The sequence below is a fragment of the Carassius gibelio genome, chromosome A12, assembly GCF_023724105.1.
Source record: "Carassius gibelio isolate Cgi1373 ecotype wild population from Czech Republic chromosome A12, carGib1.2-hapl.c, whole genome shotgun sequence".
Lineage (NCBI taxonomy): Eukaryota > Metazoa > Chordata > Actinopteri > Cypriniformes > Cyprinidae > Carassius > Carassius gibelio.
The window spans coordinates 15,644,453-15,663,486 of record NC_068382.1 but is presented as its reverse complement, the minus strand read 5'-3'; the positions used below and the strand labels follow the sequence as shown (position 1 = coordinate 15,663,486).

General features: G+C 38.2%; 1 protein-coding gene and 2 long non-coding RNA genes across 3 annotated transcripts in view; 2 read left to right on the top strand and 1 right to left on the bottom strand.

The window, feature by feature from the left end:
* The window catches only part of LOC128025276 (uncharacterized), a 33,729-nt gene extending 28,870 nt beyond the window's left edge, over positions 1-4,859 (top strand). The window contains exon 3 of the long non-coding RNA XR_008186126.1: positions 4,826-4,859. This is a non-coding gene — a long non-coding RNA (uncharacterized LOC128025276). The remainder of the gene's footprint in view (positions 1-4,825) is intronic.
* Positions 4,860-11,731: 6,872 nt separating this feature from the next.
* Positions 11,732-14,962, bottom strand: LOC128025274 (mRNA decay activator protein ZFP36L2-A). The gene is made up of 2 exons (XM_052611473.1): positions 14,707-14,962; positions 11,732-13,785 (listed from the first exon to the last, which is right to left on the bottom strand). Exons 1-2 carry the CDS (start codon positions 14,746-14,748, stop codon positions 12,697-12,699), a joined length of 1,131 nt encoding a protein of 376 aa, XP_052467433.1. The 5' UTR covers positions 14,749-14,962; the 3' UTR covers positions 11,732-12,696.
* LOC128025275 (uncharacterized) lies at positions 14,949-18,830 on the top strand. The gene is made up of 3 exons (XR_008186125.1): positions 14,949-15,145; positions 17,934-18,212; positions 18,368-18,830. It is a non-coding gene; the product is annotated as an uncharacterized LOC128025275 (long non-coding RNA).
* Positions 18,831-19,034: the final 204 nt, after the last annotated feature.

Sequence of the window (19,034 nt, the reverse complement as noted above, 5' to 3'; positions counted from 1 at the left end):
GCTCTCACCTCTGGGCTGAACACAGCGTACTGTAAGTACAGGTTTCCTCTGTTTCTCCTTGTGTTACTCACTCTCTCTTTCCTTTCCTCTCCACAGGTATCAACTTGGACACAAAGCACAGTTACTCTGCTTTGGATGACTCTCACCTCTGGGCTGAACACAGCGTACTGTAAGTACAGGTTTCCTCTGTTTCTCCTTGTGTTACTCACTCTCTCTTTCCTTCACTCTCCACAGGTATCAACTTGGGCACAATAGCACAGTTAGTTTGCTTTGAATGGCTCTCACCTCTGGGCTGGACACAGCGTACTGTACGTACAGGTTTCCTCTGTTTCTCCTTGCGTTACTCACTCTCTCTTTCCTTTTCTCTCCACAGGTATCAGATTGGACACAAAGCACAGTTAGTTTGCTTTGAATAGCTCTCACCTCTGGGCTGAACACAGCATACCGTGCTATCTCCGGAGATCTGAAGCACGCTCACAACATATACTGTACTGAACTAGGCTAGAACCAGCAATCTCCTTGTCCTCCCGCGACGAAGTGCGTGAAGGCGGGGGTTTATCTGACAGGACACACGGCAATACACAGCAACCCACAGCAATATACAGCACCACGTCAAAATTATAGGTTTTCACAGCACGAAGACTCACCCACCACACTCAGTGTACGAAAAGGACACCCGTCTTCCTTCACTTCGCTTGGTTCGGATCTGGCGATGGAATATGCGGCCTAGCTAGTGATGTCGTCGTTGTGACTACTTCAATAAGTATTCCTTCGGCTCTCCCACCACGCTATATTAGGGGTAGGGCCGCCCTCCTCCTCCTGGAGAGATCTACACAACGCCAGGTCAATATACAGGGCACTTTCGGCTTGCTCTTAGTACTCACATCACTGCCGCTTCCAATCCCCTTTTTCACGTCGTCTCAATTCGCCGTATAATCCGTTCACTTCTCAACCTTTAAGGTTCGCGATGTCTTCACAATCATACAATTCCAGCCTGAGGGAGAGAGAGAGTTAGACAGCCACCAGCAGCGCACCAAGACGGGCACGACACAGTGCTTCACACACACCAGAAAGAGCTCCCAGACTGTGAAATAACTTGGCCTTAAGTACTGCCTTGTCCAGCGTATCCTCCAATCACCAACCGCTGTCCCTAACTAGGCACATGTGCATCGAATTCCCTGATTTTCCCTCTTACGACGCTACCGGAAGTTCCGGTGTTCTTCCGGGCGGAACCAAACTTCCCGAATTTTGGTTCCGCCCCTAAAGATCGTCACCTTGTGACATCTTACTTGAAATCTGGACCCGAACCCGCCGGGAAGACACAGACCCGACTGGACCCGACGTTGACATATTCCACCTTAAATTGCTATTACAAGTCAATAAACCTGTTGCGAAGAATACAGCTTTTTGTCTTACCTAATTTAAAGAGCCGTGGTCTCTCTTCCTTGTACCTGACTGCCTGTGATGCATTACAATCCTCCGACAAGAAAGTTATTCATGTTATTCCTCTCATTATTCCAAGTTCAAGTTGAATCCAGTCATTATTTCAGCTTCAAAAGTCCACTTGATGTCACGGTGACGGATGACAAATGCTACTGTGCACATGTACATTCTGACTCGAGTTAATTCGCATAATAACTTACACTGTTTGCCTTTTGAACTAGGCTATAATAACGATCGCTCGTGCAATGCCATGGCCGCTGACATTATTTATTTACTATCATCTGATCTCTGTCTTTGCTCTCTGCTCTGCATCGAGTCTGAATCTGAACCACCAAAACTTTAAGATTAAACGGTTCATTTATAGGCTAATATTATAAAAATGGGAGTTTGGGTTTGGCGGTCTAAGTGTCCCTCACTGCTTGCCATAGAAACATCACTGCACATGCGTGCTATTTTTATCAACCTAAAATGCCTTAACGCAATTTGAGCGTAATAGAAAACATTCATGTGACAGTTCACCTCAGATTGTGTTGCTGATTTGAAATATATTAAACATGAGTGTGTCAAGTCTGCAAGCATTACCGTGTGTGCACTTGTATTAACTCTTGAGTCTGCGAGCGAGAGAGAGAGAGAGAGAGATCACTTTTTTTGGCTCACTCTTTTCTTTTCCTAATTTTACAAGTTGCAAGTTACAAAAAACACAAGCAGTCTTTGATAACGGCCGGATGTTCTCCGAGTCCGATGACTCCGATCGGCAATCGCACGGGTATTACACACAATGTTAAACAGACCCGGGACCCGAGGTAATAGATTCGGACCCGACCCGGACCCGGCTGATGATTTAAAATATAGACCCGAACCCGTACGGGTCCCGGGTCGGGTCCGGGGTCGACGGGTCTCGGGTGCACTGTGAAGACCTCTACTCTGACCACAAGTGTCTTTGCTTCTGTGTCCCAAACCATGGTCATGTGTATGGTCATAGTGGTTGTCTATCTATTCATCTTTAAGGCAGCATTCAATGTTTGTCTTAATGAACTTAGCTTTTCTAGTTAGAAATTCATATGAATTTCTGATTCATTTTAACTGAATTTTGATTTCCACTTCCTTACACTCAAATTTGACTTACTTACAAATCCTGTCTCATTTTAATTTCATGAATCGAATAGCAAATTAAAAGGAATTCAGAATTCATTTCATAAAATAGTAATCACTGAAATAGCATAGCATAGCATAGCTTATATCTGAGGAAAGTCTTTGTTGATATTATAACAGGAGTAAATCTACTAAGCAGTGTAGTGTTGTTTCTACTGGAAGAAATAATTACCGTAGCAAGCATCACTGTATTATTTTATAGTCTTTTTAATGTATATACTTTTTAGCGGACTCTTTATACTCTTGGTTTGCGTTGCTTGGTCTGATCCCAAGTTTGATTCCACCCTCTCTCTGTGGAGCTGCTGTGCATGTAATTTATTTGGAGACAAACAGCAAAAACAAATAAATTAGACATTAATAAATCTGATGGAGGATACAGAGATGCAAATTGCATAGTTAGATTAATAGTTTTTCACTTTTGTTAGACCAGATTGCATTACCATTTTAGAGTTTGTATAAACCGTACTCCAGACAACCTTTTCAAATGGACTCGGCATGCACCCAAGTTCAAGAAACAATTTGCACATCAATCAAGCAAACTGAACCCTGACGTCAAATAGACTTGGGTTTGTATTATAAACTCTGGTGCTTGTGAAATTAAAGCAACTGAAGAGAAATGGTTGACCTTTCAGAACAGATGTTACCTTGGTATTTTATTACTTTCTAAAGAAATGCAGCAAGCAAAAAACAGTTTGAATTGCTGAGACATCTTGACATCATGTTTGATTTGTCTGGTAATGATCTGTCAAGAATTTTTAAACATATGTAAGATAGACAGTACGTGGATGTCTGTACATTCTAAGGACATGCAAACTTTCACAAAATTACAGCCACAATTACAGTTTTTTAACAGATGCTAGGACACGTTTCTCAATACTTGGGTCACTTTTGCAAAACTCTTCACACAGTTTTCCTAACCAACTTTCAGCTTGGCAAAGCAGTTCATTTCACATTCAAAATGCACTACAACTACCAAAACACTTCATTCAGGTCTCAAATCAACTCATTGAGACCTGAATGAAGTGTTTTGGTAGTTGTAGTGCATTTTGAATGTGAAATGAACTGCTTTGCCAAGCTGAAAGTTGGTTAGGATTTTAGGACAAACTGAGCTTTTACGGGTTTGAAACGACATGGGGGTAAGTGATTAATGACAACATTTTTATTTTGGGGTGGAGTAACCCTTTAATAGGCAGCCTGCGGACCACATCCGGCCCATGACAGAAAAATATTTGGCCTACACTAATGTTAAATAATGTGGCATGATAATACAAACGCAGCATCAGAAAGCGACATTAACTTGCATCGTGTCTACACTGGATGCAAGCTGCGAGACGCAACAAAATACAATAGAACCCATTATAATCAGTGATGCTGTCAATATTGGATGCAGCGCAGTGTGACGATTCCCCAACAGTAAACTGCTGCCGACAATAAACTGCTGTATGTCAGTGGCCCTTGGCTTGGTAATTCGGACCCCTGCAAAAATGAATTGAGGAAGCCTGGTCTAGCCTCACAGTGCTTATCAAGTGAGAGAGATTTTATGAGACAGGCCTGTAAAAACAAGTGAAGAAATAGAGCAGCAAGACACAACCTAGAATCCAAGACTCTAGAAGCAGTGTGGCTACACTATAAAAATCTTATTTGCTTTGTAAACATAATTTCCAGAGAAAATGAGGGACATTCCAAATGTACTGTTGAAATTCTAACCGGTACCTCTGACTGTTTTGATTGTAAAGCTTTGTGTAAAGTGTAAAGTACAGTTAATAAAATAATCATTTACCTTCTGGGTTGACTGATTATCCTTCATTGTAATTTAATTTAAATTTATAACAGTGCACAACAGCAGACACACTGATGGGGATGAACGACTCCTTTGTCTTGCTATGGGACATTTTATAGCTGGCTATTCATGGGTAGAACAATGACAAATCTACACATTAGTCATTATTAAATGATGTAAGTAGGGAATTAAGTTCTTTTGAAAGGTTTGTGACCTTCATAACAAAAAGGAAAAATACAATCAGATGTTATAAACAAATCAATTCCTGGGACATAAAAGTGATTGTATAGACTTCTGTAGATTTCTCTACATACTTGAATGCATGCACTTCCACACAGCCAGTTTGTAGTGTCAGTTCTTTCAAGTTCTTTTCCTTTTTCAAGTCTTAAAGACCAGCGGTTTATTCTATAAACACTTCAGTGTGTTTTCATTTCTTTATCATTACATCAGATGTGTGGTTTTGAGATCCATCCAGTTCACACCAGTTGGGGTGTTCCTGTAGCTCAACTGGTAGAGCGTTGCGTTAGCAAGCAAGCTAGCGCAAGGTTGGGGGTTCAATTCCCCGGGAATACATGATAGGTAAAAATTGATAGCCTGAATGCACTGTAAGTCGCTTTGGATAAAAGCGTCTGCTAAATGCATAAATGTAAATGTCAGAACAAGATTCCTCAGCATCTCTAAAGCCTGAATCCGGAATTATTCAAGGCAAAGACAGGTAAGATATTTAGTATAGGTATAGGTACCTCTGGGTTAAATACAGACAAACTCATTTGTCATCTTCTCCTTCAGGGCTGAGGTGTTGTGTGGACATGTCTGACCTGCAGATCAGGTGAGTTTCCTGATTGACTAATACGAGCTGAAAGTCTTGAGAAAGCTTTTCTAATGTACTGTTTTTAAAAAACAAAAACTTGAATTTAACAAAACATAAAATGTTCCGATCATATTTCTAAATAAACTTAATAAAGAAACAAAACAAAATATAACCACTTTGCATTAAAACCTGAACTATTTTAATGGCAGCAACAGCAGCTGTGTAATGGGAAGAGAAAGAGAGAGTGAAAAGACATGGGCAAAGAAATCTGTTAAGCTGTTGGACAAGGGCTGGGCCCGTGAAGGCCTCAATATTCATTCCCTCGTTTCAATTAACAGTTCCCCCTCGGCTCCGCGGGCCCCCAATTTGCCCAGGCCCATATGCAACTGCATACCCAAATGCTACGCCTAGGATTCGCTTTTCAAAAATCTTGTTAACTCCACTTGAGTTTGATTTTCATATAATGTTAAGTGCAAGTGTCTGAAACAATACCAACACTAAAGAGGCAATGTTAATTATTGATTTTTTTCCTTTTCTATCTTTTCTCCCCTGTATTTCAGTTATTCAGTGTGCTGTGGGATTGTTTTAATTATCAATTAATCACCCCCCATCTCCACACCCCACTTGCCCTATGGTTTTGTGAAATGCCGCCACTGACAGTGTCATCGAAATTCAATAATTTTACTTAACACAAGTATCTTTTAAACACCAACTAGCAAGCCAACGGTAACAGTGGCAAGGAACCCAAACTCCATCAGGTGACAGAAATGGAGGAAATATTGAAAGTTTCCCTAAATCAGCAACTATAAATTAATCACAAGGTGGTATTGCATATAATTTTTATAGCAGTCTTATCTGTTTGACTTGATCTGTTAGCTTTTATATGCAATCAACTCAAAGTTCTGTAAAATCGGTCCATCATGCTTTCCTCGGGGAGCAAAGTCCCAGTTTGTGAGTCAGACAGGAAATTGTTTATATGCACTGATATTCTCTCTGAGCTCAGTCGTCCTCTAGTTGTCTCATGCATGTATGCTGATTTGTGAGAAATAAGTCACAGTTCGATGACTGTGTGGTGTTGGGTTTCTTTCCAGTCCCTGGAGTATGTGAAAAATGAAGCACTCATGCAGCAGAAGTCCAGAAGAACACCCAAACAGCCTCAGAGTTGTGTAAACATGAAACACAGAAAAGAAGGAAGAAGTATCTGAATGAAGTCTGAATGTGGATTCAAATAAACATCTGGGGAGTGGTCCAGACTCAGTGTCTTTGGCTCTCTATGATGGTTTTTACCACCAAAGTGTTGCAAAAGGCTGCGGCTAGTGCTGTGGCCTTCAGATGGTGACTGTATCTTATTGTTCAAGAGTTGAGAGAAAGTCTACTCTTTCAGTCAATTTGTTTTTTTGTGTGTGAATTATCTGTTGACATATGCCTGTGTGTACATGCGGACAAAACGTCTTCTGAAATTCAGAATGTGTCTATCGCTCATGACTGCGGGTGGTATGTGACAGCCAAGCAAGCAGTTACAAGTATTTGTCAGTTACTTGACAAAATAATTTTTAGTCATGTCTGAATTGGAATAAAGTCACCTTTAACATTAGCTCTGTTCCAAAATCTATTGACCTATCTCAAATATCAATCTCCCACTTATGATTCTAACAGAGACAATGTGAGGAGAACAACATGGTTGTCTTAAAAAGCATAACTTATAGTTTAAAACTTTGATGATATTCGTCTTAATTGAATGAGTTGTGAGTAATAGGCAATAGAATGGACAGTATACCATGCACACAGTTTCAATGGAGGGACTGAGAGCTCTCGGACTAAATCTAAAATATCTCAAACTGTGTTCTGAAGATGAACAGAAGTCTCACGGTCAAGAGTCATTAATGACATAATTTAGATTTTTGGGTGAACTATCCTTTTAAGTCACAAAGTATTAAAGGTACAGTTTGTAGGACCTGCCATGAGAGGGCACACCACCAAAACAATAACAATCGTGTGGTTTGATGATGCGAAGGAGGAGCGTGGAATAATAGGATTTATTGTATTCTACCCAACCGCTGACGGCCATCAATCAGATGGAAAGATAAATCATGGATTTAACGGATGAGGTAAAGTTTTGTAAATGTTGTGTTTGATGTCATAATTTCAAACGCGAGTTCAACGATTTGTGTGAGTAGATTATGTACAAAGTCAATGCAAAGACGCGATCAGACTATGGATCAGACTCTCCTTGTGTGGGTCTAGAGACGTGATTTGGCATGTATGCCCAATAATACTAATCTTGTTGATCGTTATAGCATACGTTTTCTGTAAAGATACGAATCATAACAACTCACCTGTCGATTAAAACACAAGCAAGATCGGCATCTCTTTCAATGTTTACGGGAGATGTCCTTGTCGACAGAACCAGCGGCAGATGGTAAACAGAAATTAAGTTCCATAAATAAGTAACACAATCCACCATAAAACGTGCAAGAAGAAGTAAATAAGGAACTGCTTGAAGCAAGCTAGTGGTTTGCTGGATGCTAAACTACTTCTGCATTTGTCCACGACACTGTTATCATGTGGTTTCTACGTCAGTAAAGGTGGTAACAAAGGGTAACTGACGTCATTGACAGGCGACTGCACTGCCCCGTGTCACGGTTTAAAATGGGAATTTTCTCATGATTTACAAGTAGTTGAAAACATTAGAGATATTGTTAGTAATCAACTGGACTAAATATATAACACTAGCCTAGTGGTTTTTGGATATTTCACTGCAAATATCTTACAAATTGTACCTTTAAGTCACTTCGCATCTGCAAGCAATGGAAGTCAGCTTCTTCATAAGAAAAATAAATATGAAAAGATTAATTGGAAATTAATTGAGTGGAAACAGTATATTTAAGTTCAAATAAGAAATAAAGTCACATTTTAACATTACTATCAGTCTTACTATTTTTGAGATATAAAGTCAGAACTGTGTGATATTGTGAAAAATGTATTCAATTTTGAGAAAATTGCACCTATGAGACTGAGAAATAATATACCTTTATAAAAATAAAGTTAAAATTTAAAAGTATAAAGTCCATATTGTGGAAAAAATTGCACTTATGAAAAATAAAGTTTTAATAAAAAGAAAAAGAAAAAGAAAGAAAATTGCAAATATGATACATTACATCATCCCATTTAAAGTTGAATCTGCCAGAAATATTTTGTTTTGAGATAAAAAGTAACAATTGTGAAAGATCACAAATATGCAAAATAAATTTGCACTTACAAAAAATGTTCTTTGTTTTAAGAAAATTGCAGTTGCGAAACGTCACATGATCAAAAATCGCAACTGTGAGAAATAGTCTCAATTTTGAGATATACTTTAAAGAGGCAGTTTTGATATATAAAGTCACAGTTGTGAGATATAATTGTGAGTCTCTATTGTGCAAAATATATTTTATGCTTAAAATTGTTCTTGTGAGATATAGACTCACATTTGGATTAGTCACATTGTTACATACAAAGCTGCTACCAAACATCACCACATGAATTCTGTTGAGTGAACCAGTTGTACCATTGTTCTGTGCTGTAGTATTCTGATTCAGATCCCAGATGGGCCTCTCATTTCCTTTAGTTTCCTTTAAGTGCTCTTTGAATTCATTGTTTTGCACTGTGGGCATTGCATGACACGGCAGATTCATCATGCGTGACAGTTTATTTCTGTTTTCCTGATTCTATTATGGCAGTGAATCCATCCACTGTAGAGACTTTCTGTCTCCTAGAGTCCATGTGGTGGAGTTTGTCTCAATCCATGCATCACTATAGCTCCATTGGAATCCATCTTGGAGGAAACTAAATCAAACAGCGCAATAGCCTTATCAGGCCTGCAAACTCTTAGCCTGCCACACCCCTCTGAATTCGTGTTTATGGATGTGATCTGCTCTAACTTTTCTTATGATTCACTGAACTATATTGTTTTGGCTTTCCCCCGGTTGCTCTCAGATAACACCTAAGACAATACAGCTACCACAGAGGCAAAACACATGGGGTTATGAGTATAGCGTTGTTTGCTCAAGGAAGGAAGTGTTCACTTAGTCCTTTTTAGACTCCAGAACTTGGGGAAGAAGAAGAGGAGGGTGGGACTTCCTTGGCTTGTGCACGGAGGCACTGAAACTCGCACCAAGCACACATTTCTGACAACAAAACAGGAAAGGCACAGACAAGTTGGTTTGTTTGTCATAGGTGCTAAGTTGCTGAAGATAAGCCTTAGCCAAAGTGGAGCCAGTCCTCTATCCTTCAGTGCAACAATCCTGTTCTTCAGAATTTCAGACTAAGTGCTCTTTGTATTAAAAACAACCACACCCAATAGAGACTGACCAATTTATTTTATTTTATTACTATGATTGTAATTCATGTTTTACTAATTGATCACTGACAAATTGTTTGTGTGTATGTGCATATATATATATATATATATATATATATATATATATATATATATATATATATATATATATATATATATATAATTTATATGATTTACTATTAATAACTAATGAATACTATATATATTTTTATTCAAAAACTAATTTATTACACATTTTATATATAGTTTATTTAAAAATGTATCACATTATATATCATCATATTATATTATATAGTTAAATAGTTTATATGATATATGTATGATATACCAAATATACTGTTTTATCCAAAAACGAATCACACACACACACACACACACATATATAGTAACACACACACAAACTTAAGAGGGTTCATAATGTATGGCCTCTTACAAGCATAAGAATATGGATGATAAATATTTGAGCATATCTGTTTCCAATATGTGTATGTGGCTGTGGTGGGGGTTGTGTTTTATTGCATAATTCAGTTATATAGAAATAAAAAATATATTGAATAATACAATATAATAAAACAGTAATATGATATATTATTGAATGAGAGCATGGATTATTTTAAATCCTGATGATTTTAGCTTTTTTAATCACTGTCAAAAAACATAATTCACTCGGAATCAAAGTTTGACAAAGTGTATGCAGGCATATCTGAAGAATGGCCTTGTGGCTCAAACTTACTCCACATAAATCACAAAAGAAGGGTGTAGGAAAAAATATCCAAGAAGAATAGCTCTGCTCCCAAGAGTTCCTAATCAGCAAACAGAGTGGTTTCCTGCTTTTGTGAAATCTGGTTCATTAATGGCTGACAACATTTCTTTTACTGACACGCAAAAGATCTCCACTACTCTCTCACACACACGTGGATCCAGATATGTTCAAATATGTCTTCACATATAAGCTAATGCAATCATTTGATCATTTATCAACCTTATCATACAAATGCTTGTGAGAGGCCATACCTTACAAACGGTTTATGTTAAACGTCTTTGTCTAAGAAGTTTTTCGTATGTAAATATTAGCAAAATGCCTTATCTTCACAATTAGACTCTTAATACTGACAAACATATCTGCCTGTGTTTTCCTTACTGCATTTCAGTCATGGCCTAGTGGTTAGAGAGTTTGACTCCTAACCCTAGGGTTCTGGGTTCAAGTCTTGGGCCGTCAATACTACGACTGAGGTGCTCTTGAGCAAGGCAGTGAACCCCCAACTGATCCCCGGGCACCGCTGCCCACTGCTCCGGGTGTGTGTTCACTTCTGTGTGTGTGCACTTTGGAAGGGTTATACGCAGAGCATGGATTCTGAGTATGGGTCACCATACTTGGCTGAATGTCTCGTCACTCACTATAAGTACGAAGAATTTCAACTGCAGAAGGCTCTTTAGGTTGTTTTTATATGACACTGAAAACATCTGTATAAACCTAAACCTAAAAAATAATAGTAAATTCCAGTGGAAGTTCCTTTGAGTTGCACCATTGGACATTTTTGCACTTCTAGCAGGGAGGGTCTATAGACTGCAAGGCCCTCTCCCTCCCTTCCTTCACTTTCCACCATTTACTCAAACCAGGCCTCTAAGGAATATCCTGCATGGAGGAGACCAAACGCTAATACATTAATGTAGATATTCTTCCTTGAGAGAAAAGCAGGAGGTAAGAAAAACAGACTAGAATAGAAAGTAGACAATAATTAACAGGACACTGAATGAATAAAACTGGTCCTGAGCATTAGCAACTCTTATATTTCACCGTAAATCAAAAAAAAAAAACCTCTAAACATCCAGATCTTGTATAAAAAAATAAATAAAAAAAATAAAATAAAAAAAGCAAGCCTTTATTAGAAGTTCTATGAAAAAAAAAAAAAAACCATACAGTACAAGTTAACTCTGCACACCTTGTATACATACTCCAACTCCAGCTGACGATGACTCATTACATTCAGTGTTGTTTTACTTAATTTTTAGATGAAGTAATAGTTATTAACCAACTGCTAAACTTAATATCCCCAGTCAGCAAGTATAGAGAAGCACAAATGAAAAGCAGAATATCTTTCATTAGGAATGGTGTGTTCAAATGTTCTAAAAGTAGAAAAATAAACAATGAAGTGGCATCTCAGTCACCATAAAAAAAAAAAAAAAAAAGAAAGACATCTTGATCTATGAGCTACATTCAAGTCGATTGGCTTTAGATATACACCAAAGCAACTGTTTTATTAAGTCAAACTATGTGGTATCTTTAACCCCAGCAGGCACATATTAGTTATTAAACCTCTAGATAGGACCGTGCTACATTCTCTGGCATTAGACTGCAATCTTCACCCAACTGTGTGCAAACAGATGTAAAAAAAAAAAAAGTGGCTGTCATTATCCTTGGTAAAAGAGAAACAGTCATGCTCATAGGTGTGAAGTTAGTTAGTTCTTTATGGCCAAAGACCTTCTACAAATGCCCACAGATCCTCTGCCACTTCCCTCCCTCCCGCACAAGAAATCACAGTGTGACCTCATCGGACGATCCCAGTTTTTAATATACACACACAGTGTAAACAAATTTAAATAAATAGCATACAATCTTAAGTTATTTACCTATTTACACTAAAATAAATGAGTTAACAAAAATATATTGAGACAAACCCAACGGTTTCCAGATTAATATTGACGATCACAATTTAAACAGGTAAATAATTGTATTGCTTTAGATTTGATAAATACCATATGGACTCAATTTATCCTTGAACGCTGTACTTGCACATGACAATAAATAAGTTAAATAGATTTCAAAGCATGATGCAAAATGCAGCTATAACACACAAAAAAAAAAAAAATTAATAAATCTGCAGTGACATTCCATGACCAACTTATGAGTCCCAGTTCTTGTGCTCTCACACGCTTTCCAAACTTATGGAATGTTTTCCCAAAGATAGTTACTTCTAAATAGACCTTTTTCCAGACTGTTGAAGCCATCATCTTGGTTTGTCATTACAAGGGAAAATGAGAAAGAAGAAATCATATAATCAGATCTCAATCATGAGACAAACACTCAGAGAGAACCAACGGCTGAGACTGATATTTGACCTGAAACTGATGTTGGCGCTACTTGGATAAAAGGCTAACAATAACACCAAGTCAATCGTCTGAAATCGACAGCCTGCTGAAGATTGGCAAACGTCTATTTGCATCCATACTGGGCGACTCCGAGCCGCTGATTGTGCCAGAGGAACAGCAAGAGCCACTCAGGTATCCCTCAGGATCTGAGAGGGAATCCGGCGGGCTTGGTGGAGAATCGAACACCGGAGACTCTGAGAGTGGATGCATGGAGGGCAATTGGCTCATTTTGAAAGGCGGCGATGGGGGGCAAGCGCTGGTCTGGATGTTACCATACAAGCCACCGCTGCTCGGACTTTGGGTCTGAGGGATGATGGGTGCAAGAAAAGCCTTAAGATCCTGATCGGGGAAAGTGAACGCATTTAAAAAGGGTGAACTGGGAGTGAGTGTGCAGGTGGGCGGTGGGGGCGTGCGTGATGTTGGGCTGTCAATCAAAGCAGACTCAATGCTGCAGGAGCTGGAGAAGCCTGAAAAGCTCAGGCTGTGGTGTAGCTTCGTTCTTTCCCTCGGTCTCAGGAATGGGTTTGATGATTCCTTCTCTTCCAGGACACCAATCTCCCTGCTGATCCTTGGTTGAGAGTTACTCATAGCAGCTCTCCGCTCATCCGCGTTGTGAATGAAGTGGCAGCGGGGGCCGTATGGACAGAAACCTATAGTGTGGAATGTGCGGCATGGCTCGGTCTTGTACTTTGGGTGGCGGGACAAGTTTCTCAGTTCGTGATAGCCGTGAGCGAACTGACACTTTTCCCCATACTTGCACGAGCCGTTTTCCTCAAAAGGCCTGCAAAGTTCGGTTTTGTAGCGGGTCAAGTTGATCTGAGAGCCAGGCTTTTGTTGAAGGATTTCCTCAAGTTGTTGACTGCGTACTCCTGTGTCACTGAACGCACGGTCTCTGTACTTGTTTTCTTTATTCATGTAGGCTGGTGTCGAGCTCTCGAAACCGATCTGGAGCCTGTTGCTCATGTTGAAGTCCATGTGGTTTGTTGAGTTACTCCTGAAATGATCAAAAGACCTGTTGCTGTTGGTATTGGAAGCAGCGAATGGGACCCCAACATTCCTCTTTTCCAGCATATTGTGGAAATAGACTGCATTTGAATTTGGGACTTTTTCCTGAAACAAAACAGAGAATTCCTAAGCTTGGATGTCAAATAGGTTTAGGAGACATCACCATTAGTTTAAGCAATAATAAAAAAAAAAAAAAAAAAAAAATGTACATTAATGTACATGACCACATACAGTTATACAATGTTATATATAAAAAAAATATATATATATATATATATATATATATATATATATATATATATATATATATATATATATATATATATATATATATATATATATATATATATATATATATATATATTTTTTTTTTTTTTTTTTTTTTTTTTTTAAATGACAGACTTGGTATGATCTGTGTCAGCAAGTTCTTGTTTAAATTGATATTAATGGCCTCTTTATGAATACTTTTTAAAAATCTATAAAAATATATGACATGACAGACCTTATGGTTTATGCATTTCTGTATTTGTTTTTATGCATTTCAGTATTTGTTTTATATGCTATCTGGAGTTCAAAGATTTTGCATTTTAGATAAGAGGTTTAAAAATGAATGAGTGCTGCATGCTATCATTTTAAATATGTAGTTAAATACAAATTCACCCACAAAACCTACAATCACGCTTTTCGAATGATGTTACAGCTTATATCACTACTGGGGTTGTCATAATAATCCTCATTGACATTTACAATTTGTGTTCAATATATACATTTAAAAAACGACCTTAAAATTGTAGCATACTGTGTGTGTGTAGATGCAAAATCAAAGTTTGTAAGCATAAAGTACACAGTCTGTAACAGTTACAAAAGGTCAAACTAAAGAAGACTAGCGAGTAAATGACGAGTGCTCACGTTACAAGTTTGCAAGCTTGGATAAGTCGACAAAACAAAACAAGAGAAACTAAATAATAAGATAAGCTGCGAAAATAAACCAGCAGAAGCGAATATAGATAAAATATAAACTCTTACCCTGTCGAAATCATATATTGAAGACAGCACCGAGGCAGACATTTTCTCGACTCCCAGCTTAGGGGGAAAAAGTTTTCGGACCGAGAAGGATCCTCTTGTGCTCAGAGAAATCCCCGGCTGAATGAAGTTTGCCTCTTCAAAAGGAGTCGGAAAGGCGCTGGAGTTGAGCCCCACAGGTTTTGGGGAGTGTCGTACATGGGCAAAGTTTGCACATGTGTATAAATGCGTTGCAGCTGCTAAAGGGCGGAGCTTGACAAAGTTTCAACATCCCGAAGCTCCGCCCTTCCTGTCAGTTTGGTTTCGATAACTCCTCCCTCTAGACGTCATCAGCTCCAGGGCGCATTGACTGCCTCGAGAGAGACAATCAACACTACATAAATTCAACTCAGGTGCTTGAAATCCGATTCTCCTCTCCTACTCCTCTTGTTCTCCGCAGGAGGTCTGACACTAGATTCTTCCTTTTTAAAACTGAATTTTAAATAGTGTCTCTATCTAAGCTACTTCCAAAATTGCACACATGAATAATGCACCACTGACTGCATATTGTTTACAGACTTTTGCATAGCAAAATATAGTGTTTCTTAATCCTGGTCACGGAGAAACTCTCAGCCTTGTACATATTGGAATGGATATCTCCTTTATATTTGACACATTCTTTTCAGGTCTTGTAGCCTCTACAGCGCCCCCTGTGTTGAAATGTGATTTGACATTATAATGATTTTTTGGAATGTTTTAGCCCAGCTCTTTTTATGTGGAGTTTGTCAGAAATTAAGATTTTAGATTTTTTTTATGGTTCTGAAAGAAGGCTCAATGTCTCAAAGTTTGTTTGTATTTGTACAATAATATTGTGTATAAATACAACAGTTGAAAATAGCTGTTTTCTATGTTAATATATTTTAAAATGTAATGTATTCTTGTGATAACAAAGCCAAATTTTTAGCAGCCATTACTTCACTCTTCTGTGTCACATGATGGTTCAGAAATCATTATAATTTGATTATTGTTTGCTCAGGAAACATTTCTTACTGTTATTAATGTTACTGCTTAATATGTGATACATTACACAAGGGAACAGTAGATTTGTGTATTAATCCGAAACTAGTTTGACCGGTAAACCCATTCTATTATATTCAGTTACAGTTTTTTCTGCCTAACTGGTTAAATGTATGCATAATAAATTCCTTAAGTGGAAGCATTATTTGTTTCCACACTAAATTCATTGACTCATGGAAAGGAGAGCTGCCTAGTACAAGCTCTGTTTGTGGGATCCTAATTCAGTGGCTATTTAAGTTCAGTCCATGTGAAAATCCCATCACATTACATTGGCAGTTTCTCTTAGCAGTCATCACCACAGTGGCATCAAAATTGTAGGATGATCATATTCATGTATTATGTAATATGTTACATGGTTTACAGGGCCATCTCATTTTGCATGATTCAACTTGTGACTATAAACTACAGATTAACTGCTCATAGTGGATAGGAAATTGGAAGAACACTAATCATAGTAGATGCAGTTCTTGGCTATGCAAACCTTCTATTTTCTTAACACACAAAGTGCAAGCCTTAGATCTTGTATGGTCGATGGACAACTGAATCAACCCACCGAAAAAATGTGTAAATAAACAAATAATAATAATAATAATATAAGAAGAGGAAGAAAACTGTCCACAGAAACCACTCATCCGTTAGACTAACTCGGGTTCTTGCTGAGCTGCTTCAATCATTCCAAAACATTACATCATTGCACAGAGAGGGAACATCGCTAGTATGGCCAGAGCGGCTGCCAAGGCGTCTGCACAAGACTGTACACTGGCTCCTTTGTGATGTCCACAATGTGTGTCCAAGGCAACCACTATGTAGAGAGGACGGCCCATAAGGGAACGCTTCTTGTCTTCCACGACAACACATGTTGACCATTGTTTTTTCTATCTGTATTGTTGCTGTGTCGAGTCACGCTGATTGTTTGAAGATGCTGCTGCTGATGTCTGCTGGAGGTTAATGTTGTGTGTATTCTTTGCTGAATATGGACCACTGATGTCTCAATGACGGTAGTGTCTAGGGTGACTAAATGTGCCATTTCCCCAGGACATGTTCTGGCCAGGATTTCTATATTGCCTAAAATATCTATGTTTTGGCTACCAATTGTTGACAAAGTACCATGAAAGCTCTAGAGAGCAAACGGCTCCTTGTGCTTTTGAATCGCTCTCACAGTACTTTGATGCCATGCACCGATCGGTATGCTCAGTGCTGCTTCAAGCTGATCACTAATATGTACAAGTATTTGCATCGCTTTGACCGTTCTCTGTAGATCCCACCTTCTCACGCACTACGATTGGTTGATTGCGTACATTGTCTGCTTGTTATTGGTCAAACGATCGTTACCTTCATTAAGTATGAAAACTGGAAACCAAAGCCAAAACCTAGATAGTTTAGCCAATATAGAAATCCTGGCCAAGACGTGTCCTGGGAAAATGGTCCCAGGATCTTCCCTATAGGCCATATAGCATCCAGAAGCCATGTTTGAGGTCTGCTCTGCTTGTTTATGTACGGTTACACCCTGAGCTGAATTTAAGCCCAGCTTCGACCTGCTGCAGCACCCAGGGCCTGATGGAGATGAGACCGGTTTAGGTCGGTCTGCTCCGCTCGCTTGCTACTAAGCACAACTTGCTCGTGTGTGTTATTATCGTCAGAGGCGTCTCCTCTGTTGCAATATTCTTTTTTAGCCTTTTTTTTTTCTCTTAAGTTGACCTTAAGGTTCATTCAAGGTACCTTCTAGCCAGATTTCACGTCAGTTTGACTAAAGTAAGTCTGAAAATATTCAAATAGTAAATAAGGAAATTATTAGCAAAAAAATGTAAAAAGGAGTGAAACACATTATTAAAAAAGTTTGTAACACTGTAATATTTCCTCAATAGAGTTTTTAATTAGCATTTTATATTATTGTTTTTAGCTGCATTTCAGATCAATTTTATGGTAAATAAGTACATGTTTTGTCATTTTGACAGTTATTTTCACCTGTAAGACAATTTTCTTTTAGCATTTTATTGAGTTTTGTTTTATGCAGATTTCATGTCCTTTTTTATGGTAAATATGAGAACAATTCAATAAAAATGTTAAACAGATGGAAAGCGTGTCTTTTCTCATTTTAACTTGTATTACAGTTTTCTATTATTCAATTTTGCCAATTTATACTAATATACTAATTTGCCCATCCTTGTTTTCAGTTGACATTTTGGGAGTCATTCCTCAGATGGTGTTTTCCCCTCTCCTCGTCATGCCACAGAGCTGGTATTCTGGGCTTCAGTGTGCCCTATTGGCCTAGCCACAGCCGGCAGCCTTTCATTACCCTAGCCGAAGGAGGTGGCCTGGACATCCCCATCGAGCACACCATCACCACACCCCAAAGCGTGCCCTGCTCCGAGCTGTTCCCTGGATACATCAACTCGAGAGATGAGGAAAAATAGCCGCTCTGTATGATCATCATTTAACTGGCAGTCATCAAGGTAGTTGAACCACTTCTAAATCTAAAAGCATTAAAGCTGTCCTTATTGAAGCATAATCTGATGATATTTTGGTGACATAAAATAATCGTTTAATTGTGATTATTTGTGATGTTTAATGAGAAAATAATAAAATGCAACTGCTTGATCACTTACAGGACGATTGTCATTCATGAAATTTCAGTTGTTATTTCAACATGACATGTCATGGATGGTCCTGTGATGGACTGTTCATTCATCCAGGGTGTTTTCCCGCCTATAGCACGAGACTTTGGGAATTGGGAACATTCCAGCAACCCTACAGAACAAACGGTTTGGAAACTGCGTGGAACTACACCGCCCCCTGCTGATGAAATAGAACTTACACAGCAGTTCCTTCTTACCACATACTACAAAAGTATGTACTTCATTAAAAAGGACATATATAATATACATCAGTAATTTAATTAGTGAGACTATACCAGCTATTATAGTGTAATAATAGGAAGAGTTAAAATGTGTATAATTAAAGATGGAAAGTGTGCCTGCAGCTACAAGTTGACAATTTAACCCTTAGTTTGGAAGTATAATGCATTTAAGAGTCAACGTAACAGGTAGATTTTAAATGTATTATTATTATTATTATTATTATTATTATTATTATTGTTGTTGTTATCATATATCATCATTGTTGATTCTGTTTTATCTGTGTGCCAATATTATAAAGGTCACCAGAGGGCAGTATGGTCATATTTTACATCAAAATGGCTATTTCAGTCTTCACAATATAGTGAAACGTTAAAAACTGACTTATGAGAGCATCATGCATGGTCTTTAGTATTTGAA